The 27,783-nt window shown below is 41.7% G+C and overlaps 4 protein-coding genes across 7 annotated transcripts in view; 3 read left to right on the top strand and 1 right to left on the bottom strand.

The window, feature by feature from the left end:
• Positions 1-303, top strand: part of LOC118300499 (smoothelin-like protein 2) — an 11,351-nt gene extending 11,048 nt beyond the window's left edge. Inside the window, exon 11 of the mRNA XM_035624942.2 lies at positions 1-303. This exon is cut by the window's left edge and continues 312 nt beyond it. The gene's annotated coding sequence lies outside the window, so the exon portion shown is untranslated.
• A 1,591-nt stretch (positions 304-1,894) lies between these two features.
• LOC118300500 (adapter molecule crk-like) lies at positions 1,895-10,799 on the top strand. The gene is made up of 3 exons (XM_035624943.2): positions 1,895-2,441; positions 4,450-5,051; positions 6,271-10,799. The coding sequence occupies exons 1-3, from the start codon at positions 2,222-2,224 to the stop codon at positions 6,403-6,405; spliced, it is 957 nt and encodes a 318-aa protein (XP_035480836.1). The 5' UTR covers positions 1,895-2,221; the 3' UTR covers positions 6,406-10,799.
• A 1,230-nt stretch (positions 10,800-12,029) lies between these two features.
• LOC118300622 (14-3-3 protein epsilon) lies at positions 12,030-22,828 on the top strand. Its single transcript, XM_035625190.2, has 6 exons — positions 12,030-12,305; positions 15,382-15,581; positions 17,339-17,445; positions 19,196-19,402; positions 19,533-19,669; positions 22,552-22,828. The coding sequence occupies exons 1-6, from the start codon at positions 12,233-12,235 to the stop codon at positions 22,608-22,610; spliced, it is 783 nt and encodes a 260-aa protein (XP_035481083.1). The 5' UTR covers positions 12,030-12,232; the 3' UTR covers positions 22,611-22,828.
• Positions 22,829-24,694: 1,866 nt separating this feature from the next.
• The window catches only part of gria4b (glutamate receptor, ionotropic, AMPA 4b), a 113,097-nt gene continuing 110,008 nt past the window's right edge, over positions 24,695-27,783 (bottom strand). For 3 of the 4 annotated variants that reach the window (XM_035625187.2, XM_035625186.2, XM_035625185.2), the window contains exon 16: positions 24,695-27,087. In XM_035625187.2, coding sequence (XP_035481080.1) covers positions 26,923-27,087 — 165 coding nt within the window. In that variant the 3' untranslated portion in view covers positions 24,695-26,922. The remainder of the gene's footprint in view (positions 27,088-27,783) is intronic. The other variant, XR_004790119.2, reaches the window with a different exon arrangement.

Genomic DNA, 27,783 nt, shown 5'->3' on the forward strand with positions numbered 1-27,783 from the left:
TTTACCCTCGTTTCCTTTAGCATTTATAGTGAACCACTGATTCTTCAAATGCAGTGTCTGTATGACCTGTATTGTGACGTGTGTGACACTCATGTTTTTACAAAAGGGCTTCTGTGTAATCCTCAAAAAAAGAAGAAGATAATAGTTTGTTACAGCCGCTGCTGATCAATCAGCGTTTGTGAAAAAGAGTGATGTTATACAGATCACAGAGTTATGAACCATGTGTAGAGATGCTCCAGCAAAGATGAACACAAGTTTCACCTGTTGCATCTTAAAATAAAGCTATTTTCTAATAATTCTTTATGTTTTGTCAGATGTGAAATTCCTTAATGTGACAGCACTTGGCATGTCACTACAAATGTTTACACTATGGCAAATTAAGTATATGGACAAGAAAACATAGCCGCAATAACAATTGATTAGTTGATTTAGAGCAAAATAAAAATAATAACCAGGAAATGTTTTGATATCTGATTCATTGTGTAAATCAGTTTTCCAGGAGTTACACCAAATAAGCTGTTTTCAGTCTTTCACATATGAAACTTTTATAATTTTTCTCCAATTAACATCACATTAAATTTAATATTTTAAGGGTTTTTGCCTGTTGTCAGTTAATACAAGACATTTAAAGATGTTTCCTTGGACTCTGAGCAATTTGAATTGATTTTTTTTTTCGGCTACTAATTCAATTATATGATTGTAGCCTGAAGCAAATAAGACTTTTTTCCTACAAACTGTGAGAAGAAGATGCGAAGTACATCGCCATCTACTGGTCAAATTGTTTGGTGCAAAATGCCAAACAGATTTTTTTTTCTTTATTATTATTTTATCATTTGTCTTTGCAAACCTTATCTTTAACTATTTCAAGAATCCCAATAATTGTAATGAATCAATCCAAGGGAGAACTGAAAATACCAATATTGAAAATTAATATTAAAATGATCTGTGAGGATCTCAAATTTAATTATGAATTGTTTTAAACAAAAGTACACCTCTTAATTGTCTGTTTCATTAAATTGTTTATTGTAAAAAATTACAATAATTACTAATTGTGAACTGAAGAAGTTTGATTGTGGTGCGTTTACGGCTTAAACCAAGTTAGAACATCTTGTACTTGGCTGTTTAAAATGCTGAATTGTTCCAAGTTATTCATTTGGATTCAAATATTTACATTATGTAAAGTTGAAGATTTAATCCATGTTTAATAAAAAATGGAGGCAACAGCACAAAAAGACATTGTGATTTAAAAAGAAATATTAGATACGTGAAATGTTGGGAAAGGGAGATCGTATTACAGAAAAGGGGGAGAGATGAGAAGTACAAGAAGAAAAGAGGAGACAATCATAACAAGAATCAGATTTGGGCATAGTGGACTTAATAGTACACTTTTCAAAATAGGAAAACATAACTCAGGAAACTGTGACAATGGCGGACAAGCAGAAACAATAGAACACATCATAGTACACTGTCAAAAATATGGGACTGAGAGAACACGACCTCAGAAAGCTGAAGATGAAACGGAATATTATGGACGTTTTGCAGCAAGATTCGCAGAACAAATGTTATAGTCATTAAATACAGTACCTCAGGGAAATAAAGGTGTTAGGGAGGATCTAATGATATTGTACGTTTTTTTTTTGATTTTTTACATTTTTTAAAATCTTTTAAATTTGATTTGTTTTGTTTTGAGTGATTCTGATCCACACTTCTTACCAGCTGGTGGCGGTAATGCACCATTTCGTTGTTTGCCAACCGCCTTAAAACAATAGAAGAAGCAGAAGAAGCAGCAGAAGAAGAAGAAGCAGAGAAATATTGGGATTTACCGTGTTTTTGGGGGGGAAGTGAACGCACCGCTTCCCATTGCCCAGGCATCGCTTCCGGTCGATGAGGTAAACGTTTCCCCCAGATCCGCCATTTCAGTCCCGGAGTTTCTTGTTGCACATTAAGTTTTTTTGAACATTTGTTGTTATTTTTTGGGAAACATTTAAAGCGGAACATATTTGGGTTTGTGCTGCAACATTAACTCCGTCAACTTAAAACAGCCCCGGGACGTTATTTAAGTGGAAGTTGCTAAAAGTGTTAGCATTATACCTGGTTTGTTCCCGGCGGCGGGCGGTGTTAGTCAAACCCAAAGTTTGTTGTATGAGTCGCGGGTAAAGGGAGAGGCCTTCAAGCCTCGAGCCTCGGACGGGATTCCCCCTCCCCGCGCACACGCGGACCCATGGCGGGGAATTTCGACGCCGAAGACCGCGGCAGCTGGTTCTGGGGCAGGCTGAGCCGCCAGGAAGCCGTCTCCCTGCTGCAGGGGCAGCGGCACGGCGTGTTCCTGGTGCGGGACTCGATCACCAGCCCCGGCGACTACGTGCTGTCCGTGTCGGAGAACTCCAAAGTGTCCCATTATATCATCAACAGCGTCAGCAACAACCGGCAGTCCTGCTCAGGTAACGTTACACGACTTATCTAACTGACGACTCACTATTACAGTTATTATTCTTCATAATGTCTCGGTTGGTACGTCCCACTTTTTTATTTTGCTCGACGAGCGGGGCCAGACTCCATTGACAAAACGTCAAAATTTAAATATGATCTCAGTGAATGTACAAATATACATTCCTTGTATTGTATAACTAAACCATATTACATGTCGGAGGAGTGTGCTCTCAAATTCGGCATATGTATTATCTCATATTCTGTCCTCTTTGTGAGCGTAAATGATCAAAACTTTCAACATGTGCTCTGCGACCAGCCCACTGCTACTGTTGCTAACGGGCAAGCTAACTGTGGGCTGAGCAAGTTCTAACACGTTTTAAATGAATTCATACATGTTTTCGCTTTATACAATCTAGTCATCTCCTCTCATACATATAAATGGAACATTACAGTGTTAAGATCACAACTTATGTTGCTCTAAAGTGGAGCTAAAGTTGTTCACTTTTCAAATGGACTTTGGTGAAACTTTAGCTTTTTAGCTAGTTAGCTACCATCAACCAATCACACGCAATTGATTGAACCCCACCACACTTGAGATGAATAATTGAATTGATTCCTGACTGGGGGGTAGAGGCAGAGTTTTTATCCATGTGTAGGCAGCAGGACGTTTAGCTCATCGGCCGGTGGTCCTGAGGTAGGCAGGGCAGCTGTTGCCTACCCCTGCTGCTGCAGGGATTGAATGGAACTGGGCTCAGTGGGCTGTCACAACTGGAGGATGACTGGTCAGATTGGCTTCTCTGGAATGTGTGTGATCTTGCCCTGTTGCACATTCACAGTCCTGCTGCTGCTGACGCGTCTTCTGCTTAGGTGGCTGTTGCACAATGCTTTGTCCCTCTTTTCCCAGCTTCCTGAGCGTTGTGTAATCTTCTTTTATCTCGCGTGTCTCCCAATTGTCAAAAAGTCTGTTTTTTGGGCCGCTGAAGGCAATTGCAATTTTTTGGTAATATGAAATAAATGTTTGCTCAATTCAACAGTAAGTAAGATGTGTTCTTTTGGGGCTTTTTAGACTTGTCAAGTAGAGCCCCGACCGATATGGATTTTTTGGGGCCGTTATCGATATCAGGGAGTAGAAGATTACCGATACAGAAACATAGGCCGATATATATGTATATATGTGTATCTATATATATATATATATATATTATCAAACCTTTATGACAAAAATCTAATTGAGGCTTGATTTTTTTAGTTTAACCATAAACTTTATCATTAATAACTATAAAATATATATATTTTTAAATACAAACACAACCAAATAAATAGAATTTGAACCAAGAAAATAAAAAATTATTTGACCTAAAATGTAAACATAAATGCACATGTAAAGGCTCATATTTATCCGGTAGTGCTCTAAACGCTATCATGTAAATTAACATCTGCAGGCAGTTCTGGACAACACTGCCTATCGTTGAACGGATTGGATTTACTGAATTTTAAACGTAAATATGATGAATTACTTCACTTAAGTTACTTAATGACCTCAATCCAGAAAAATTAATTATTGAATCTATGAATTGTTTCTCATTTGATTTCCGTGTTATATATAATGGCAAAGAATAAATATAAATAAAAATGGCAGTATCCCAGTTTGGTACTTTATTCTGGATGTGGGCTGGCAAGCGTCATCATACCCCTGCTGTGATAATGTTGCTGCTCCATCTGTTCAGTCGCGATCACAAGCTCCTCTTGTCTGGAATATCAGAATTTAATATATAACATGCATGTTTGTTGTGAGTATATGTGTATGTTTAGATAAGTGAAATGTTGTCAAATGATCTGCACATGAAGTGAGTTGTCTCAATCGGATACGATTTGACATAAAGAGAGCGGTTTATCCTCTCAGAACACAGTGTGGGTGAGCTGCTCAATCATGGACCTTATTAAGATTTTATTGATTGGTTTGTTTCTGAAATGTTTTTACTGTCAACAAAATCACAAAATCGTCTTTTCCTCTGCCAGGTTTGGCTCCTCCTCGGTTTCGCATTGGGGATCAGGAGTTCGAGGCGCTGCCGGCCCTGCTGGAGTTCTATAAGATCCACTACCTGGACACCACTACACTCATAGAGCCCATAAGCAAGGCCAAGCATGCGGGCTTCGTCAGCTCATCCGCCGGCGTCCCGCAGCAGTCAGACGAGACCGAGTTTGTCCGTGCGCTGTTTGACTTCCCGGGCAACGACGAGGAGGACCTCCCCTTCCGCAAAGGCGACATCCTGCGCGTGCTGGAGAAGCCCGAGGAGCAGTGGTGGAACGCCACCAACAACGAGAACCGCGTCGGGATGATCCCCGTGCCCTACGTGGAGAAGTACCGGCCCGCTTCGCCCACTGCCGCCGCTCTGGGTCCCCCTGCTGCGGGGACCGGACAGGGGGGGCAAATTGGAGGGGTAGCGGGCAGCTCGGACGGAACGGGAGCCGCGCCGACCAACCCCCTGGGAGACCCGGGCCAGTACGCTCAGCCTGTGGTCAACACGCAGCTTCCCAACTTACAGAACGGGCCCGTGTACGCCCGAGCCATTCAGAAGAGGGTGCCCAACGCCTACGACAAGACGGCGCTCGCTCTCGAGGTAGCAGTTCCACCCACCATTAATTTTCTTCAATGCTGTTAACTTCTTTTGTATCTGTTTTCTCTCAGCTGAGGCAGCCGAGATTGTACCCGGTTGTTAATGGCTTCCTCATGCATGTGAGCGTTCGCACAAAGTATCTTTACAAATGCAAGCTGACACACATGAACACACTCACAGCGGGATCCTCTTCATAAAGACACAAACAGATCCCCTATAATGGCCCCGTCTTTATGTACACACTGGAATCATGTGAATGGTACATTCATCACTGCTGGTGGGACAAGGCACATTGGCAAATAAATAAATAAACAGTATTTGTTCAAATTAGAATAGAACGCAAACAGATGTGCAGATTAATAAAGACAAGTCTGACAAAGGATTGTTTGAGAGTCGAGTTAAAGGAACTCGCACTTGTCTCTCCATTGCACGCACTAGCTCGCTTTCAATAAGATGAGGGTTCATGATAGGGCTGCAACTAACGATTATTTTCATCTCAATTAATCAGTCGGTTATTTTTTCTCAATTGATTGGTTAGTTGTTTGGTCCAAAAAATGTCATAAAATGATGATATTCAGTTTCAGATTGACAGTGATGTGCATTTAATCAGCAATTTATCAGTGGGAAATTTAACCTTTTCCTTTAAAGTGTATTGTCTGCAGCACAGTGGAAAATGCACCGTGCTGTTAGTTTCATCTACTTGTATTAAGTAGACACAGCAAGCAGGATGTGACTGACAAACTGAAAGAAGAGGCTAATATATGAAATATGTATGTTAAAGCTTCTGTAGCTTCCTCCATCTTAGATTTTGTTTTGTAGTTCAAGCAGTTTCTGCGTTTTTCCCTCAAGATGAAGAGGAAGATGTCAGAAAGCTACATGGCTAGTAACTGGCAGTGGTTTAAGAGCTTAAAGACCCAGGACTTGAAACTCCGTATATGAAAAAAAAAATATGGGTTTATATTGAAATGACACTGTAATACTCAGTAAACCAGTTGTACCGTTTTAATCGGGATATTGTCGAGCGGTTGTCAAAACGAATATGGGTCAGTCAATTCTGGTCAATACTGTTCTCTCTGCAGGCTTGATGGAATTCGAGCGGCACATCGAGCCTTTAGCAACAACTTTGACTCGCACAAACTGATTCTGCCTGTGAAAACAGAGCGAGTAAGTGTGTTCGTGCCATTTACATCCCTGCATTTTGTTTTTTGTTGTCGTTTGACAGGTTGGCGACACGGTGAAAGTGACCAAGATCAACGTGAACGGCCAGTGGGAAGGCGAGTGTAAGGGCAAACGAGGCCACTTTCCCTTCACCCACGTGCGACTTTTGGAGCAGCAGCATCCTGATGACGAGAGCTGAGGAACAACCCGCGCTCCCGCCGCCCGCCGCTCATACCCCCTTCGCAGAAAGATTTATCACAGTACATGAGCCTACGAGTTACACCAACACGTTTTGGCTCATCTTGCCTAATCTCATGCTGATGGACGTCGGTCATCATCAGAGTTTACACTGAGGTCAGACTGATATCGGTTTGTGTACATTAGCCTCTTTTCCTCCACCAGTTTTCTCTTCCAACTTCACCACAGCCACATGGAAATTCTCCAAAACCTGCAATGAAACATTTCCGTCGATCCTAGGGTGACATTTATTGATTCATTATTTAAAGGAGAAATATTATGCTCATAATTTAACATTTCCGTCGATCCTAGGGTGACATTTACTGATTCATTATTTAAAGGAGAAATATTATGCTCATATTCGGGTTATAATTTTAATTTCGGTTATTACCTAAAAAAGGTTTATACACTCTAATGTTCAGTGAACACATCAGTTTCCTCAGACTGTCCATTCCTGCAGCTCCTCTTTCACAGCCTCTGTCTGAATCACTTGGTTTTAGCTCCCGTCTCTTTAAGGCCCCTCCCCATCCCGATGAAGCCCAGTCTGCTCTGATTGGCCAGCTGACTCCACTCTGTTGTGATTGGTCAACTGCTTCCTGCACCGTATAGGAAGTGTCGGCCTCCGCTCTCGCTGTACCTAACCGTGGACTTTGGGCTATTTAACTTTGCAGACCTTTTACATATACAAAAAAAACTGTAACACACTAGAGGAAAGGGAAAAACTGAAAAAACCATAGCATGTCTCCTTTAACAAACATGGGGAAGCTCATTCGTCAGTTTCATCTCTGTGCCTCCGCAACAGGGAGATGTTTTCACCTAGCTGAGCTCCGTGTCTAGAAACAAGGGATCGGCTGTCAAAAGCTTTCAGGCTGCATTCACACCTAATCCGCTGAGTGTAAGGGTTTCTAACTTAACTGCGACTTTTCCTGTTCGCTACCAAATGAACTCGTTGAATTCGTTGCTTTCTTAACTGCTCCTAAATCCATCTGCTGACTGGTAAAGTGTTAAGATGATCTCTTTAGCGATGTGTAAACGTGATGTTAGAGGTATGAAAGTCGGCAAAGTGAAAAAAGATTTAAATCGACACTTCCTTTTCGTCTTCTCTCTATCTATTGGACATTATTTACCAGACACCAGATCCAGCTTCAGTCTCGGGGGGGAAATTCCTTTTGCCATTTATTTCTTCATGAACTCTTCTTGTCACCTAATCAGATTAAACAGATCAGATTAAAGTGCTTCAGGCTGACAAACCCGTCCTGTTGGTGAGTTACCCGTCAGTCCATATCACTTCACGTTCACAGCTTTTTTTGCTCATTTGTTAAAGGTCATGTGGACTTGAAATAGAAGGATGAAGAACTACAAGGCAATAATATCTAAATGTTTAGCTTGGTCTGGATCAAATGAGACAAACTACAAGTGTAAAATGTCTTAATCAACCACCAGTATCCTCAGTGACTTCACGCTCACTAGAAGCTGCTAACGGTGACATCATTTAATCAGGTTTAAAGGCAGATATTTAGTCAAAAGGGAATTAAAGGTTGTCAAATTAAAGAGAGCAAAAATATTATCCAGACAATGTCAGTTCACAGTGGGACAGTATGAGGCACCAGCGACCGATATCAGTCGAACCCTAGTTTCCACACCTCCAGCTCAGTATTGAAGTCTGCACTGCACATACAGCTCCACAGTGACTCCTCCCTTCCCCCCCGCCGCCGCCCGCTGCGTTTCATTCATACACAGAAGGGAAAAAAACATGGATCGCAAACAGGAGACAAAACTCTCTGCTCCTCTCACAGAATCATGAATCTGTGAGAGGATTTTTTTTTTTTTCTAGTGCAAGACTGTGAACCTCAAGAGTGAAACGAGCAAAGACTTTTCGTCCCGTGGAGAAGTAACTGTCCACGAGTGAAAAGACGACTTTACCAACTTATTACACGTACACTACAAACCAAGTCCTCTTTTTTTTTTGTACTCAAAGTGGAAAATATTATGATAGAATTGACTATATATATAAATATATACATACACACACTTTACATGCTAAATACTGTAAACATTTGTGTTTTCCTTCCTTATGGTCAATTTTCTTTTTTGTTGTCAGAGACTTTACGCCTGTTATTTTCTTTTCCTTTTTTTTTTTTTAAACACTATTGGGTGCCGGCATGGACGACTTCAAATGCAGCGGCGTGAAAGAACAAAACAAGCTCCCTGTCGCGGAGGATGGAAGGTTCCATCCCTCCCTCCATCCCTCCCCCACGAGGCTGTTATAGAAGATGAACTTGAGGGGATTTTTATTTTTGTCTTCCAGCAGGTTTTCATGACATAATCAGTTGCAAAAGGAAAAAAGAAATCCACCCTGAACAACTAGACCTTTTTTACGTTTTTGTATAGAACCGGTTAAAACTGACCTGATGTTTCTTTTGTCTTCAATGCTGTGATTGACACTCCCTGTAGGTTTAATGTCCACGTTGAAAACACATGCTATTATAACTCATACATATTTTTTTTTTCTTTCAACACAGCGGCCCACATGGCATTATGTCAAAAGGAAAATAATCCTTAAAATGGTCAATTTCTCAGCTAAAGGTTTCCTCAGAAGCAGGGTTGTGCTTTTTAACATGATCCCTTGCGTTAGCCCGTTAAACACTCATCAGATGCTTTTTAAAAACATTGGCTATTGGACGTAACATTGGTGAAACACTATCACACGTGAGAATAACAGTTCTTGAGAGAAATCCTGTGGTCATAGTTTTATTATTCACCTTTTAACAGACTTTAAATTATATTTTCCTAGTCAGGAACTCATATGCATCAAATGCTATTCTACAGTCAGAACATGTTGATTGACAAACCCCTGAGACGTTGCCTATCGTCTGTCGCTTGGGAGGATCCGCCGAGTTACATCCTCTCTACCTCATGTCTAACTGATTGGAAAAGATGGGAAGATTAATAGGAACTGGTCTGAAGCCTTAAAGCTCAAGTCAGTTTTGTTTTTGATATACTGAAATGAACAACACGGAGCCAAATGATTTTCAGAGCTCTCACATTAATAGATTTTTTATGCTTTCCAAATCACAAGTTCAACAAAGTACTGGGGTCAGATATTTATGCCCAAAAATCATTCATCACTACCGAATGAACGTAGACGAGTACATCTCACTCTTACATCAGAACAGTTCAGCATAGTATTCTTAAGGATCTGAGTGTTAATATGGTAAAGCAGAAACTCTAAAAATAAGAATAGCCCTAAACACTTACTGTACCAAAATGTTGTTAGTCGAAATCAGGCTAATGGCACCTGCCCGCAATTTCACAATAATCTCGATTTATGAAACGTTAAAAAAAAAAGAGTGAATACATATTCCTGCTTTTGTACAAACAAAGAAAGTTGATCTTGAACCTACACGGGTCTTTTATGCATCGGACCCCAGACGTCCCCAAAATTTCATCCTGAGTTTACAATGTTTATTATAAACTGTTTTGTTATAAAGGGTTTAAATTTAAGGAAATTATTTTTTATATGCAACATTAATGCCATTTTTTTTAAAACCATGATATGTTTATTACGATCTTTGAGCCCCATTTGTGGGCCATATGCACCCCCCCTCCCATATATATGTATTAATAAAAAAAACATGCTATATTTCAATGGCCCCATTTTGCATGTTTCTGTGTTGAGGTAAAATATAGGAATATAGCAACAATATTGGAATTGATCACATTAACTATGTGTAACGACATTAGTACCTGTATGGAGCGAACAGTACCTGGGCATTTAGGTGATAAGTTAACACTAAACGACTGTTGTTATAAAGTGCTGATCCTGCAAATGTGTGGTGGTGATTTGGGCAAAGTACAATATTGAAACCAAAAAAATAAATAAATTACACAGCGTCCTTGAATGTTTTAAATATGCTTTGTATAATTTGTAATGACAAACAAAAATCTTAATTGAAAATGGTAAATATGATGTCAGCTGTCAAATGTATTTTTATTTTATTTTACATATTACTTCATTTGGAGATGAAAAAACTTTTGGTTTCATTTTATCACTATTTGCTTTTGTCACTTCCCACATAATTTAAATTTTTTTCTGGAAAGAAAAGGAACAATTGCATTTCTTAAACTGCTCCGTCCGTTCTGTGGTGGTACCACTTACATTTTTTAAATCTTATTTTTTCCACAATTTGCCTGAATGCCTTCGTGCTAAGTGTTAACTGCAGTGTTGCATTCAGGTGCATGTTGCTGAACTGTCCCACTGAGTGCTGCCTTTGAGAAAAAAAATATTCTCATGTCCTTGACATTGTCCTAGCTGTCCCATAGAAATTGAAGACCAACGAATACTCAATTTTTTTTTTAAACAAAATATACCACTGATAACTCTACAATATGCACCTTATCTACTTTACAGTTAAAAAAAACAAACACATTAAGCCTCAATAATGGCAAATAATGTTTAGTGGTTCTTTTGGTTTTCTTCTTGATATGATCATTTTTTATCTTTTGTGACATTTCATCCTGGCTTTGAATAAAACCACAAAAAAGAATATGATAAAAACAAAACAAATTGTACAATATGTCAAAATGTTTTGAAAATATATTATTTGAAGTTGAAATTTACCTTTTTTTATTTTCTGTAGCATGTCATGTTTTAATATACCTAGTCAATAAAAAATATACTGAATTTAAGTAAGTTTGGGCTTTTACATTACTGTCTCCATAGGTGTGAAGTTATTCCATATATTTACAATCACTATTAGCTTTTTTTATGCTGATGTTGAGCAAACATTGTACTGAATCAGCTTTTCCTACATGTCAGTGAGTGATACCAACTTTTTCAAGTTGAAATTCTTAAGCTGGCTTATAATGAACAGAGGATATTTTGGTCTACCTTGAATTCGTATGCTTTTCCTATCACATTATATACTGTATGAATTACATTATATTGCACCATATTGATTAGTTGGTAGAAAATGGGTTAGTCGGGTGAACCTAAAAGCTTCTTGCAAGATTGCCTCACATTTTAGACATAATATAAAATTCAATTCAATTTTATTTGTATAGCGCAAAATCACAACATACATTGTCTCAAGGCACTTTACATAGTGAGGTCAATAGTTAAAATACATTAGATTTATTTTTTTCAAATACCCGTGAAATTTTGGATTCAACTTATTGTGTTTTTAATTACATTTTTATTTAAATTAAACATACAACTGCTCCGATTGAACAAAAACAAATGAATTTGTCGGAGTGTTACATTTAAGTTTTTGTCTATTGACTCTGGATTTGTTGCGGGGTTTGGTGCGGTGATCTCGGGGAGGGGGGTTTATTTCGGGACTTGTCAGGGAAGGTGTTTGTGTGTGTGTGTGTGTATGTGTAAGTGTAAAAGTGTGTGTGTATGTGTGTATGTCTGTATGTCTGTGTGTGTGTTTGAGAGAGAGTGTGTGTGTGTGTGTGTGTGTGAGACAGTATGTGTGCGTGTGTTTGAGAGAATGTGTGAGTGTGTGAGAGAGAATGTGTGAGTGTGTGAGAGAGTGTGTGTGAGTGCGTGTGTGGGGGGGCGTCGCCGAGATGAAGACTGCTGCGTGGGTTCCCCGGATGGAGCAGCCCCGCCATCTTTACGCCAGCGCCACCAGTGGGTCTTGGATTCAGCGGAGCGACGGTGCTGTTGCTGATCCGCCGTCACCAGGACTTCGTCGAGCAGCCGAGATTTTTATTTCCCCCCTTCACCGCCGGGACGCTACAGCGGCACAGCCCCCCGCAAAACCAACCACCCGACCACCGCCATGGCAGACAAAGAGATAATGGCCAACTACGTGTACCAGGCGAAGCTCGCCGAGCAGGCGGAGAGATACGACGGTAAGGCTCCTCGCGGACACTGGTCCGGAGCAGAACGCCCGGCCCCTCTCCCTCCTCCCCCCCCTCTTGTCTCCCTGCGCAGGGGGCCTGGGAGGCGCAGGTAGAAGCGGTTCACATGGATTTTGTTCGGTGAGAGGAGACAAAATGGCGGAGACAACTGTGGTGCCCCCCTCCCTAAAAAAAACCCAGTTAGTCGTCCAAGCCCAGTGTGTCCGTCTGGTTTGTGGAGAGAACACGTCGCTTCCGTGGGCGAAATAAAAACGTGCTTTTGTCTGGTCGCCATTGACATTACGCGGTGAAGCTAACGCTAGGCGGGGGAGCTAGCGCTAGCCTAGCTAGCTATCTAGCTAGCAGACTGGTCTAAATTGCTAGCTAGCCTTTTTTCTTCAGGTCTCCGACACGCGTCACGACGAACTCCATTCAAACATTTCCAGCGGCACCGCCGACGTCCACGCCCCGGTCGAACACGACCTGCGGCCCCCCGCCCCCCCCTCTGAGCCTGTACAACACCCACGAGAAACCGGCTGCGCCAGGAAGCAGCGATAATGTATCCGATAACGGAGCCGCAGTTGATGCTAACAATCATGTGTTTTGGGTGCGGGAGGACCGAGCTAGCTTGTAGCCCGTGAAACGCGTAAAACTGTAATTTATGCTCTTCGGCTCGCGTTCGGCTGCAAAACGAATATAAGATCACGGTTGATGTTTGTAACAATTTATTTGACACTGGACACATTGAATAAGTGTAAACTAACGGGACAGTCCTGCTGGATTTTTAAAGAGGCCAGCATCGCAATGCGACTGCGTGGTGAATTGATTGATAGGCGCAGCCCCCTATGGAATAGAGAGGGGTGGGCGGGGCCGTCAGTGTCGCTGCCATGTGATTGGTCGCCGAACAACAATCAGAGCTTATATTTAATTTATCTTCATAGTCCATATATGCCATGTCTTCATGGCATATTCCTATATGACACATTACCACATTGTTTATGTCAAATAAAAATAAAACGCAGTGCCACCAGAAACATTGTCCCCTCCACATGGTTTTATTTGCATTTGCAGTAAGAAGTGATGTTTGGCTGCCAGCTTCTACATCTTAGACCCAATGTCCTACCAGTCCGATTATCCCGTGGTCGAGGATGAGTAACCTACAATGTAACCTCAACATCCCTCGATTCAATTCGGTGGCCCGTTACGCCCCCCTGTATAGACTCCTATAGAGGTTGCGTTGCACCAGGCAGGATGAATTAAATTTTTGGTGATTTTAATGTGATAAGTTCATTTGGCTCTTTTGGGTTTGAAATGTCCAGAGAGTTTTGAGAAAAGCACAGAGAGGTCACAGGGTTTAGCGAGAGTGCGGGCCGGGGCTGGAGGGTGAAGTGATCAAAGCGGCATAGTGCTCCTCCTGGCGTGTAACCACTGCGTATCGGGTTTCGCCGAATAGAACCCTCGCTATTGGCTTCAACAGATTACAGCACGTCTGTGAAGTTAAAAGCCGATTGATTTGCTCTCTCCTCCAGGCGAGCACGTTTGTTCTGGAAGGTGTGACCCGTCTGCAGCTTGATCCAGAAACCACCATTAAATGTGGCATTTGTTTTCATTGAATTCGCATACTACACATGATTCTTCCTCTGCATCACCAGAATGCATTGTTCCATTTTCAAAATAATATGTTTAATATAGGTATATGTAAAAGGCAGTTGGAAGAACCAATTTGCCTTAAGGGGTTAGTTCTCCTTGAACTGTACCATGTGATCTGGTGAAAAGAGGCTCCATACCGTCTCAGTTTAATGTCCCTCGACGGGGGAATCCCAGGATTCTATGTTCACGTTTCACACCATTGTCCTGCCTCAGCATGAGACCCGAGGCTTCCAAAGAGGGGTTCCCGCATATCCTGGAAAATGGATGACCGATTTTCGAGGAAAAGGGAAAATGTCCTGGAAAATTATTTCAACATTCTCCAATTTTCCTTTTTTAGCTCAGAATTAAGTAGAAGGTTAATCAGAGTTCCATAAAAAACTGATTTAACGTTATCACGTGAAAGGGGCAGAGTTATGTTCAGGACCACGTTGCTGTTCACATTGTAGTTTAGCGGGGGGAATATTTTGAATTGGTGGCTCCCGGTTGTGTCGTGGAAGCGCTGTGAACATTGCCCCAGGGCCACGTCACATGTCAGCACATGGAGGTTGGATGACATTACAACATAGGGGACCGAAACTATGAAGAATGCACGTTGCATAATCCTCCCAATGTAAATACTCGTCTCTGCCGGCTGGTTACTGTGCTGGTGTTCGTTGGGTTTATACATTCCTTTTCCTCTTGATTTTTTTTAACGGTTGAATAATGTTGAACTGGTTGAGTGGTTTTCAAATGTGTGTTGAGTGAGTTGGATAATAAAGAATGATCAGCAAATCGGCTTAAAAACGGCCAGTACCGATAATCATAAACAATGCTGAATATCAGCGCAGATAATCGGCCAGGCCCACAGTCGGTCGACCCCGAATTAAGACTGAATATCTTTCATACCAATTCCTCCACACTACTACACGCTACTCTTCTTTTAGCTGCCGGAGGATGTGCTTCTTTTCAAATAAGACATTTTATGAAATTTTACATCTTCACCCAAACTACACAATCATATTTTCACATGTATCTGTAGTAATAGGTTTCATTTGAGATTTCTGGCGCCAGTTACAGTGGAGGTACATTGAACTTTCTGTTCTGGTGTTCAAAGCAGAGAAGATTTACTTAAAAATTCCACATCAGCTTTTCTTCCCTTTTGAAACTGTGTCTCAATGATATCACACCTGCCTGTTGTTAGTTTTTTGGTTGGCCTCTAATTGCAAGGATTTCATTTCAACCTGACAAAACCACTAGTTGTCAAGAATAAAGAAAATGTCATAAAAGCCCAACATTTTTTTTTTTGAAAGAGTAACTGAATTCGAGTGTTTTAATATGGCCAATAAAAGTTGTATTTTTCTCCAGTCTGCTCTGTAAACAGTTAAATCAACAAGGTGTTCAGCTTGTACGGAGAAGCTCATCCTCGATGCCGTTTGCTTTTCCCCCTCGTGTGTCTCAGAAATGGTGGAGTCGATGAAGAAAGTGGCCAGTATGGACATGGAGCTGTCGGTGGAGGAGAGGAACCTGCTGTCGGTAGCGTACAAGAACGTGATCGGAGCCAGACGAGCCTCCTGGAGGATAATCAGCAGCCTTGAACAGAAAGAAGAGAGCAAGGGCGGAGAAGACAAACTAAAGATGATCCGAGAATACAGAAAAACGGTCAGACGCTTTTGTAAAAAAAACACAAATATACTCTTTACTAGTCCACTTAGTTGTAAGCGGTGTGGGATTGTGATTATATCTTTATAGGTTTTGCAGCTACTACGATATTGAAAATTTATTGTTAATGCAACTTTTTTATTTTTCATTGAAAACAATCGGAGGAATTTCTTCTCAAAGGAAAACCTTGGCTGCTGGAAAACAAGGGTTAAATGTTCATTATCTTCAAGCGTCTTCTGACATTCTTTTTGCCCATTTTCTGCCCAGTTTGCATCTATAGGGGAAGAAATGTTGGTAAAACAACAATCACATTGTTCACATTGAGTTCTGCCCAATTTTCCAACTTGACTTCCAAAAATCCCCAGAGCAAATCTAAATCTGCGGTCGACCAGCGGCCGCCAATAACTGAGAACTCTTCAAAGACGCGATTCGAGAGGCTCTGTGACACGTCGCCTCCTCGTCAGTCAGTTGTGTAGGATGACACGACCACACGACATGCAAGTGGCGACGTGTGAATTTATCCCACGACTAAAAAAGTCACGTAGTCCGAACTGGTCTTTAACCTATTGCGACATAACATTAACCCTCTTCAGTGGATCTCGGTACGACACACTGACCTTATTTCCGCTGGCTGTGGTGGGAGACTGGGGGTGAAAGCAGGTCACTTGTTACACCTCCGTGCGTCTTGGGCCTTAATGCCCACAAAGTCCCGAGTTAATCCTGGAAACATCCAGCGGACTGGAGTCGGAACCGGTTTTGAAGTTCCTACCTACCTGCCTCATTATTTCACAGGGATGAGAGTGCAGCCGGTGCACTCCACAGGCAACGTGCCAGAGATGTTTCACGCTCTCTGGCAGAACTTTTTTAAAGCTCCCCTCCACTGACCGCTCGGCTTTTCAGAGGGTAATGGTGAGACATCACAGCCCAGCAACGCTTTGTCTGAGCGAAGATAGTGACGCAGGCAGCAACAACCAGGAATCAACGTTAAATCAGTTTTGTCCCCCCTCTGCTGCAGAGAAACTTCTGTCGCTGGCAGCGTGACTGAGTGCAGCGAAGCACAGCAGCCGTGGAGATGTTAGGTAGAATGGATTTCAGCCACACTCCCAATGTGTGAAACCTTTTTTTCACGCTTGGTTTCTTTCTTTTTTTAATTTGATAAAAAATTTGAACTCTGTTCCTGACAAGGTCCAGTCGCCGTCTTTGACTGGAACCGTCTTTGTCATCACGATTTTTTCGCCCTTGACAAAGTGCAGCAACCTGAACTTCTACCACCATTGATCTGATTTCTTCAGTTCCAAAGCAATACACGTTTTGTAAAAATCAGCGATTGTTTCCTCACTCGCTTTTGCGTGCGCCGAAAACCAAGATCTTTTTCCCCCGGTGTAAAGTGCGTCGGAGTCCCACACCGGAGGACCCGGGGCCAGAGCAGTGACTTCACAACAACAAAGAGGGAAGCTATTTTTCTCCAGAATCCCTTACTGCCCCTTTAAGTGCTGACAACACGATATAAAATAAGAATAATATAAATACAAAATGTCTTATGCTCATTAAAACTGGGAATTTCATTTTGAGAGTCCCGAAATCCCACTGTAGTATCATCTGGCAGACTGAGCTGAATTAAAAAGAATCTTCTACGTCTGTTTTTTCCTTTTCTAATAAAAATGGACGGAACCGGTTCAAGAACCAGTTCCACGCTGGCGGAATGGAGCTTACGGAATGTTGACAGTAGCGTTTGCGTGTGTTTTTCTGATCTGCAGGTGGAGAAAGAGCTGAAATCAATCTGCAATGACATTCTGGATGTACTGGACAAGCACCTCATCTTATCTGCGGTTGCGGGAGAATCTAAGGTTTTCTACTACAAAATGTAAGTATGTTTAAAATAAAAACTGTGAGTGAAACACCTCGTCTCATCTCCAAGTATGTTTCTACTGTGTTTAATCTACTTCCTGCTGAATAAGCAATGCAGTGATTCCTTGTTGTTCTCTGCTGAGCAACCTGACATTGGAGATAAAAACACTGTTGCTAGGTGGAGTTAAACTGTAATTGCATTCATGACTCTTGACTCGCGTGAGTCATGTTTTACAGGCACACTTCTTCTTATTCTTACATTTTTGCCACTTTCTGATGTTTTATTACAATTACCGTTCCAATTTAGAGCAGCCTGGAGCTTTGTCCCAATTTTTAAATGTTTCGTGAAGTTGCTGAAGGGGGAAAACCACACGAACCAGAACTCCTCCTCCTCCGCGCTCGTCCTCGTCTTCAAATAAACCTGGCAGAGCTCGGCTGCGTTTACGGGCTCATTGTCCTCGTGGAAGACGAGACTCCACCACACGGCTCAAAGCCACAGAAGCTCATCATCATGTCTGTGCACGAAACAGTGGCTCTCTCTTTAAATAAATAAACAGATGATTCAGCTCTTCACACAAAAACATTCAAGAATAATTTCCAAGGCCTAACTGCCAGCAGAAGCTCTCCGATCACGCGAAGGTCAAACTTTGAATTCAGTTTTCTGGAAAGATGAAGATCGTAGTTTGATGAACTTGTGTTCAGCTCTGCTTGGCATTGATTTTAGTGAATATGACAGGGAAAAAAATCTCTCTATTATTATTATTATTTTTATTACAAAAAAAAAGTTTTTCCTTCTGTTTAGCTCTTGAAATGTTTTAAAGCACGTTCTGTCAGTTATCAGTTCTGTACGTTATCAGTTCTGTACATTATTCCATTAAAGATGAAACACTAGCAGGAGAGACAGTAATATATAACTGTTAATATTTTAATGAAGCATAATGTGGCACATACGTTAAGTATGTAGGGCTGCAACTAACGATTATTTTCATTATCAATTAATCTGTTGATTATTTTCTCAATTAATCGATTAGTTGTTTGGTCCATAAAATGGTGAAAAATGTTGATAGGGTTTCCCCCAAATCTCCAAGAAGATGTTTTGTCCAAATACCAAAGATATTTATTTTACTGTCACAGAGGAGCAAAGACACCAGAAAATATTCACATTGAAGAAATTGAAATTAGAGAATTTTTCCTTTTTTATTTTGCTTCATGGAAACTTCTACTATTAATCGATTATCAAAATAGTTGGTGATTAATTAAATGGTTGATTACTAATCGATTAATTGATTAACTATTGCAGTTCTTATCAGTTGCAAATAACAGCTAAGCATTAATAATAGTATATATTAATATATGATGAAAGCATTGGTTTGTTTTTTGAAACTAACTATGACAGTGAAGCCAAAACATCTGGATCGCCCCCTGGTGGATGGTTGCGGTATATGTTCCTAAACTCCGCCTCCTTCATGTTAGTCGATGAGACAAAATAAATGAGAAGAGATGGTTTCTGTCACTTGACGTAGTTCTTATCACATTGATCAAGTGTTATTTGACAGCTGACACTAAAACATGATTGACAGCGGAGACTGACTCATGATTTGTCAGACTGGTGTCTCAAGGTCACTAATGCACAGACTCCAAATGGTGTCAAAAGCACAAGATGGCCGCTCCATATTGTGCTTTTATCTGAAATGTCATTAGGTGTGATTTCGCTTCATTGTTGCTCTGGTCTCTTTTAACTGAGCGTGTTTGTGTCCCGTGCTCAGGAAGGGAGATTACCACAGGTACCTGGCAGAGTTCGCCACGGGTAACGACAGGAAGGAGGCGGCGGAGAACAGCTTGGTAGCGTACAAAGCCGCCAGCGACATCGCCATGATCGAACTCCCCCCGACGCACCCCATCCGCCTGGGACTGGCCCTTAACTTTTCCGTTTTCTACTACGAAATCCTCAACTCGCCAGACCGCGCCTGCAGGTAAAGGAAAACGTTTCACCCCCCAAATGTTTTTAACTTTCAAGGATGAGACTAGATAAAGAAGTGAAGTGTGTACGTACGCGTGACCCTGTTGGCTTTGTGTCCCCCCCCCCTGCGCGCGCGACGACAGGCTGGCGAAGGAAGCGTTCGACAACGCCATCGCAGAACTGGACACGCTGAGCGAGGACAGCTACAAGGACTCGACACTTATCATGCAGCTGCTACGTGACAACTTGACACTATGGACCTCAGACGTGCAGGGAGACGGTGAGCAGAGCTCCTCCCCTTTCTCTTCTCTGGGCCTTTTAAACAGCATCCAGTCAACACGACTAACCTTTTCCTCTGAAGCTCCTCCTCCTTCTCTTCTTCCTCAGCCTCACCGCTTTAACTCCTCTCTCCCTTGTTCCTTCCATAGACTCTTAAGGACAACTCTCTCCTTCCCTCTTCCTCCATTATACAAGTTTATTTTGTAAGTCATCTGTTCTGTCTTCTGTCCCGTCCACCTCAAGCGATCACTCCCGTCTCACCCTCACTAACTCCCTCACGACCTCTGAAGTATTCCGGAGCTACGAATTGTCAAACTGTTGTTGTTGTTCCCTCGGAACCCGAGTGCTCCGTGTGAGTCTTCGTGTCTCTAGGGGGGGTGCAAGTCGAGCCAGGTTGTTTGTCTCTCCGCTGGACAGCTGATTACAAATTACCGGCCAATCAGAGAGCCGAGGAGGAATATGGGGGTTCAATAGTGTTTTATTGAATCCAATCTCTCGTTCATTAACCCCGTCCCGACTCATTCTTTACTTCTGCTGTGAGGGGCAAACCGGAGAAGACAAGCTACAAACAAAGACGATGAAAATGTTGATTCCACTTCAATAAAATGCAGATTTAAATGGACTTGATTTTAACTGAAGGCACGTTCGTGGCACAGTGTATTCACACATTGTTCAAACACTCGCCATTCTCCCGTTGTCAAAAATTGCCACAAGCTCTTACTTCAATATTTAAGACAGAAGATATTTAATTCAAGTTCTCGTCGTGCCCAGTGCTCTCGTCCTCTTTCGCAGCTGTTAAGTTGTCTTTGTAAAGTTTAATCCAGTTCATCTGTCTTAGTTGTTACACGTTTGTATAGTTAAAAGAATAAACAATACAGAATTATTATTTTTTTTACATTTTACACAACATAAATTAAAATAATTTTCTTAATTCAAGTTCTGTATATATTATTGTATTTGTGTTTTCTTTTTATTTACAGTTATTTATGATAAAGTTTAAAAATATCAATCCTCAATAACATTTCTTTGTCGTAAAGGTTTGATAAAGACTGATAAAAGGATTGATTGACATTGATAAAATATATATGTCGGCCGATGTATTGGAAATCTTTTACAATCGGTCGGCTCTAATTATCATAAGCTGCTTCCAGACATTTTCCTGAACTTTACTAAAAGGGCCAGCATGGGAGAACGCAAATTTTGTTCGGACATTTTCCAGAACTTTTCCTGCCATTCCTCGGGTAAAATTTCCGGAATTGTTTTTTGTGAGTCTATGTTTTGACTACAGCAGGAAAATGTCTGGAAAATTCACAGCGAGGGACGTGGGGACCCCCACGTCTCGCCTCAATGTTCCACAAGCGACTGGGATACTGGATAGGGGGGCGCTCTAGAAGAACAAATGTTCCTGCGAGTCCACGATTAGTTGACGTTTCCCTCTGCGGCGGGGAAACGGTCGAGACCGAGAACTGACTCCAGCCTTAAAGTGAACAGAACCTGTCTGTCTGTCTGTCTGTCTGTCTGTCTGTCTGTCTGTCTGTCTGTCTGTCTGTGTGTGTGTGTGTGTGTGTGTGTGTGTGTGTGTGTGTGTGTGTGTGTGTGTGTGTGTGTGTGTGTGTGTGTGTGTGTGTGTGTGTGTGTGTGTGTGTGTGTGTGTGTGTGTGTGTGTGTGTGTGTGTGTGTGTGTGTGTGTGTGTGTGTGTGTGTGTGTGTGTGTGTGTTCACTGCTCCACCTCCTGTGGCGTCTCTCACGTCCCTAACGAGCAGCGTTACGGTTTCTATTTTAATCAGGACTGGATTCTCCGTCCCCCTTTTGTTGTTCGCACCTCTTTAATTCTTCATTACACGGATGGCTGTGCCGTCTCCACGGTAACCCTCCCAAGCAACCACTCTTTGCAGGTTCACGAGGCGTTTGAGGCCTTCAGTGAATCTGACCACTTCTTGTTGTTGTTGTAGACGACTGGATTAACTCTTCACAGCTGCTGCATGTTGTTAACTAAGAGATTATTTTTAGCATGATTGACACGTTTGAGCTGATCCCAATCAAGAGTCTGTGATGTTTGATTTCAGAATTTCAGTTTGACTCTGAAGTTGACTTTGGTCAAATTAAATTCATAACCAAAAATATCATCCTAATGTTTGAAATAAAAACTCAGCACCTTCCTGTGGGTACAGTCTTGATTCAAGATGGCTGCCACTGGCCTTGCCAATCTGTACTTTATACTCAAACTATATGATATATATTTAAAAACGCTGCCTCTGTAGTTTCAATACGTTCATGTATTTCACAGTTTTGACAGGAAGTTCAATTTGGAACAATTCACAAAAAAGAGAGAAAATGTGCCACATTTTCCTCCTATGATTCGTTTCTCCTTTAAGTAGCTGTGACTGAGTTTTTTGGGGATTATATTTCATTTGTAGTTGTACAAAGAAGTGAAAACAAGGTTGGGATCAGTGTTGTATGAAATGTGCACAAACCTTTGTGAAGTTATGATCACAATAATCACACGTCTGTGAAACACCAACTCCACTGTGTTGAAATGGTTAATCACATTAAAATGAATTCATTTGTATATCACCATATCCGCATCATCATCAGGAAAATATAAAACGTCTGATTTAATCTCTAGATTTCATGGAGGTTTATCAATGGACAATTTAAAAAGGAAGTTTTTTACAACTGAGGGTTTGTTGTCATGGAAACTGGAGGCCACAAATTTATTGCGATAAAAAAAAATTTGACAAACTTTGAACGTTGACTAGGCAACAGTAGACAAAGCGTGACAAAGACGTGTTATCAAGTTGAATTATGGGAAGTGTGTGTGCGTGTGTGGAGTCTTTAACTACATGTGAACGATAACGACAATGTCTTTATTTTCATCTCAGGTGAAGAACAGAACAAAGAAGCACTGCAAGATGCGGAGGACGAGGCCGCGAGAGACTGAACAACACGAGACAAGCTGCCCTCCTCTTCCTCCTCCTCTTCCTCCCCCTCAGCTGGGTTTATACTGCAGCCCACTCTTTCTCTACCTTTCCCTCCACCTCTTCCCATTTGTCACACCTTCTCTTCCTGTCTGCACGTCATCTCCCGCTCGGGTCTTCATCTCCACTCCCAGGGGTTTTACTTTTTTTTTTTTCTTTCTCCCCCCCCCCCCCCCCCCCCCCCTCCTCTTTCTCTCTTCCCTCTTTTTCCTTTGGATGACTCTTTTTTTTTTGAGGTTTTTTTTTGTTGCCGTTGTTACTTTGCTGTTTCATCTGTTGCCAATTACGCCTGCCTGTATTTGTAACACACATATGCAAGAGTTTATTTAAAGACGATACCTTTTGTTCCCCCCCCCCCCCCCATCTGCGTGTGTGTTTATGAACAGTTCATCGTCCGTGCTTCTGTCGAGTCATCAGGTGGTGATGAAGGTTTCAAAGGGACGTGTTAAAGCTTTTAGGAAGAACTTAAGTGCCCTGTTTACTTTGTGGTGCCCACACCCTGCTCCTTCAACACATCGTCACTTCTTCTTCTTTTTGTTTTGTTTTTAAACGACAAACAGCAGAATGTCCCCCCCCATCACTCTGACCTCGACTCTCGTCCGCTCTCGGACCAAGTATTGTGCTGCGAGGCTGATAGCGCTTGTGCTAAATGGCAGATAAGTTAGGTAATGGCTTTTTAGCAGACAAAATGTTTGTGTGTGTGTGCGCGTGGGAGGGGAATGCATCTACACTCTTTGATTGTAATGTAATGCAGTTTTGCATTGGCACTATATATTAAAAAAAAAAAAAAAAAAGTTTGGGAAATAGGCCTGCTGTATCTTTACTTCCCTCCCGTCTTCCTCCAGGTTTCCTTCGTCTCTCGACTTCCGTCTCTTTCCTCCTCTTCCCTCTGTTCAGTATGTGTAACGTGAATCTGATTTGTACTACTGGATATTCTCACCGGAGCCACAAGTACCATCTGTATTCTGACTGAAACACAGCATGGAATTAACATTAAACTTCAAATGGAAAAAAATGATTCAAAAAAACAAAACGGTGTGAGATGTTTTTATTTTTCTCTTTAACTGTTTGTTTTTTAGCCACTAGAGGGCAGTGCTGGACAGAAAACACAGGAAAGATTCCTCAGATTTAAAAGCTATGAAAGACGGTGGTTTGACTAGTTTTATTTGCATTTGTGGAGATATTCAGACCCTTTTCTATGAAATAAAAAAATCCAAAATGTGAAGACTCTGAAAAGTGAAGTTTTAAATTCAGTGTAAAGTGCACAAATACTAATAGCTGCAGAAGTTGTCCCCTGTGACTGAGGATACATTAAAGTTTCAATACTGAAGCATTGTCTGATGCTGTTTTTTTTATAATCGGGTACATCTAAATTGACCTTCATATAAAGGGATCGTTTGGGTTTGGCGCCTCTGCGCTAAATTCTTACTTTCATTCTTACATATTAAAAATGAATAACCAGTCAGAAGGAAACATTTGTATAATAAGCTTGTCAATTGTCTTATCACGCAAAGTCGTGAAACCTCTGCAGGAGACACGTTTGTTGTTCTGCTGCTCCGCCCTCACTCAGGTCTCCTGCTGATGACGTCATCGAAGCGCCTGATCCAGGATAATCCACTCGCCTGTGACCTGCACAGCACATCTGATGGTTTGTTTTCGTTCTTTTTGGAGCACAAGTAGACATTGTGATGCCAGATTAAAGTAGCCGGAGAACAAAGGTAAAACCAAACAAGTAAAAAAAGAACATCCCCTGTTCCACTCACTTTGCTGCGCAATGTACATTTCTTACGCTTGAATATCTCATCAATTTATCTAAAATATCCATAAATTTTTTGCCCCCAGATTTTCGGCCCCTGAAAAGTTCTCTGCTTTGTTTGGCCTGTAATTCAGTCTCGGCCCCGCAGCACCGACCCTCTAAGATCATCCTCTGACGACCATGAATCCATCGCGATGCGACACTTGTCGGACGTGTTTTGCGAGCAGGTAATAAACCACGACATCAAACATTCTTCCCCCTCAACTCCACGTCAAATAACGACACTGTACGTTGAATTTGAAATTTGTTTTTACTTAAAAAAGATCAAAATAAAGTTGTACAAGTGAACGAAAATGAGACGCCATATTACACTTTCAGCTCTAAAGATGGTTGGCAGGACAAAAAAACCCCCCAAGAAACTTTCCCTGACCAGACACAACACGTGTGAACGACGGGAACAAGAACTGGGAACACACAGAGATGTGTTCACCAGCGCTGGCGTTTGCTGAAGATGCGGCGTCTCGTGTCCGACGACTGCAGATTGTGCGTCCGTTTTCCAAGAGGCGAGGACACTCAGAGTCCGGCGAGACCGGAGCGAATACATTTCTGCTACAGCGCCGTGTCCGGCCTCTCCGGAGGATCCACAGTGTTTCAATAAGGACGAGGGCTCTAAACTCGCCGCTCAACAAGCAAACATCGCCTTTCATCAGCTCATGTTCGACGTCTATACTGCAAATATTATAGACAGATAAAACATATTAAAACATTTTTCAATTTCCAATCATAGTTTTTCGTTTACCATAGATTATACATGAAGATGGACGACATGACGGCTCCCAAAACGTCTCGGTCGCATTATTGTGACGCAGTATAGGTCATAAGCCCCGCCCCCCTCCATGTTACCATATAGGACGTGGGCCAGAATAAGATAAAAAGTCAAAGTACACGTTGAATGAATGTATTTCCAAAGACGGTTTCTGACATTTTAGGTAGTTGTTTATCACACGGATGTGAATGTTCAAGAGTTTGGTTTTAAATTGTCATTTGATGCCATGAAAAACAGGATGAAACGTCATGATTGACAGCGATGTCTGACTCAAGATGGCCGCCGGCGTATATCCGTATTATTTCGGCCTAATTTTTTTGGACAGTGGGACGAAAGTGGCAGACGCTTCGTCGTCGTCGTCGTCCATCTTTATTTACAGTCACCGGTTCAGACCCCACACACACGTAAAACATTTAACCCAGATAGAACTCGGACTGTGGACATTTAAAAACCAGGAGACAGACGGTTTCTTTTCTTTTTTTAAATAAATCTTTCAGTACAAAAAATAGATCAAAGAATAAAAAAAAATAGTTATTATATTTTCGACGGCAGAAGCTCGATCGTATGCAGCTCGGCTCTCTGGGGTCGACGTCTGCACAGTGAAGGGGGCGTGGTTTAAGGGTTGGGGGTGGAGCTAGTTAACATTCATTGGTGAATATATTTATTGATTTGTTATGAAGCAGGTATCAGAGTATCCGGGCAGTCGACACCTCTTCACATTGAGAGAGTTTGAATATTCCTATATAATACAGTAAAGTATTCAACATGTAGTAAAAGTTTCACACACTGTTCCACACGTCTCCTCCTTCAAAAGTGGCAATGTCGTCTTTTTTTCATTATTGCGATGAATAAAATCTTTAAAGATGATTTACAAAAGAAACAAAACAACTGTGTCCGTCCTCTACTGTATCTGCTATGTACATCTGTTTTAAAAAGCAAGCATGTAACACGGTCGTCGCCTATGTACAGCTAGATTCTCCGTTTTAGTTTGTCGTTGAATATACAATATTTACTTATTTTCACAGTTTTCTATCTTTGCTCATATATTCATAAGATTTTTAGATTTTTGTTTATTATGAGTACAAATATTCTCCTCGTGTCTTCGCGGCGGCGCCGGGGCTGCAGCTCTCCCGGTGTCGCTCGCTGATAATCTGGCGAGATTGTTTTTGTCTCTGGAACGCTGCTCGTGTCCGTGTAGCAAATACCGTTCAGTTTGAAAAACAATCTTGATTGTGGTTCAGTTTTTTTCTTTTTCTTTTGCCAAATCACAGCAAAATCCTCCCTCACCCCCGAGAAAAAGCACAGTTTTGATTTTCAAGTTTACAGTTTTCTGGTCTTCGTCTTTATCATATATCATGATATTTCTTTTTTTTCATTTTTCTGTTCCTCTTCGCAGTCCAACGAGAAAAAATCAAAAAAAAATCAAGATTGTTCTGCCTCTGGTTTCCACAGACGTCAGAGAGAGAAATCATCAACGGGCGTTCGCCTCGGAACGGAGCGACTCCTTGTCGGTCCCCGTCGCGCCCACTGGAGGTGACCTGTTGTGTGTGTGTGTGTGTGTGTGTGTGTGTGAATCCTGTTTCTTCGTGGTTACGTTCGTGGTTACGTTCGTGGTTGTTGGCGTGGACGGTCCGAATGTGGTTCCTGTTTGTCTGTTGTTATTGGAATAAGGCACTTGAGAGGTTTTTGGTTTTCACGGGAGCTCGGAGGAGACCAGGGCGAGGCCGGAGCTCTGGCGGAGCGGGGGCCCGGCGTGAACGGCCTTGGGGCAGTCGGGCGTCAGCACCCGTCCGTTCTCCCCGACGCTGCCCGTGATGGACAGTCGGGCCTTGTTCCTCATGGCCTCTGTGAATGTGAGCTGAGGAGGGAAAACGGAAAAAAAGACAAGTTTGTGTTGGGAGCAGGTAGAACAATTACGTACGTATGTTGGCAGATTGGAGTTTTAGGACTTGATGTCCAAACTCATCTGACATGGACACGTTATCCTCAACGAAGCTTCGTCTATACACACACACACACACACACACACTCAGGTTCTGTTCACTTTAAGGCTGGAGTCAGTCCATTCAGGGTCAGTTTGGGACCAGAGGAGTCGACTGTTCTTGACATTTCAACTGTATCCTCGATGTGTGAACTAAATTCGTTTTAAAATAGTTCCTCTGGCTTAGTTCAACTTTATTCTAAATTAAATGAGACTTTATACACGACATTTTGACTTTATTCTCGAAATGCAAAAAACCCAAACATCTGCCCCGGATTTAGTTTGACTTTATTCTCAATTTTACGACTCCTGCCCGACGTTACGACTTTTAATTCTAGATGTTACGAATTTATTCTCTACACAACGAATTCATTCTCAACATTTCAACTTCATTCTTGATGTTACGAATTTATTCTTGATGTTTGGAATTCATTCTCTACGTTTCAAATTAATTCTCGACGTTACGAAATCCTTGTTGACATTACGAATTCATTGACGACGTAACAAATTCATTCTCGAAGTTACGAATTCATTCTCGAAGTTACGAATTCATTCTCGACGTTACGACTTATT

The sequence above is a fragment of the Scophthalmus maximus genome, chromosome 2, assembly GCF_022379125.1.
Source record: "Scophthalmus maximus strain ysfricsl-2021 chromosome 2, ASM2237912v1, whole genome shotgun sequence".
NCBI classification, from domain to species: domain Eukaryota; kingdom Metazoa; phylum Chordata; class Actinopteri; order Pleuronectiformes; family Scophthalmidae; genus Scophthalmus; species Scophthalmus maximus.

Bases quoted from the DNA above. Each gene is read 5' to 3' on its own strand.
- LOC118300500 (XM_035624943.2), top strand. From the start codon at position 2,222: ATGGCGGGGAATTTCGACGCCGAAGACCGCGGCAGCTGGTTCTGGGGC. The intron at 2,442-4,449 runs GTAACGTTACAC...TTCCTCTGCCAG, and splicing joins CAACCGGCAGTCCTGCTCAG to GTTTGGCTCCTCCTCGGTTT. The intron at 5,052-6,270 runs GTAGCAGTTCCA...GTCGTTTGACAG, and splicing joins AGACGGCGCTCGCTCTCGAG to GTTGGCGACACGGTGAAAGT.
- LOC118300622 (XM_035625190.2), top strand. From the start codon at position 12,233: ATGGCAGACAAAGAGATAATGGCCAACTACGTGTACCAGGCGAAGCTC. The intron at 19,403-19,532 runs GTAAAGGAAAAC...GCGCGACGACAG, and splicing joins TCGCCAGACCGCGCCTGCAG to GCTGGCGAAGGAAGCGTTCG. The intron at 19,670-22,551 runs GTGAGCAGAGCT...TTTTCATCTCAG, and splicing joins CTCAGACGTGCAGGGAGACG to GTGAAGAACAGAACAAAGAA.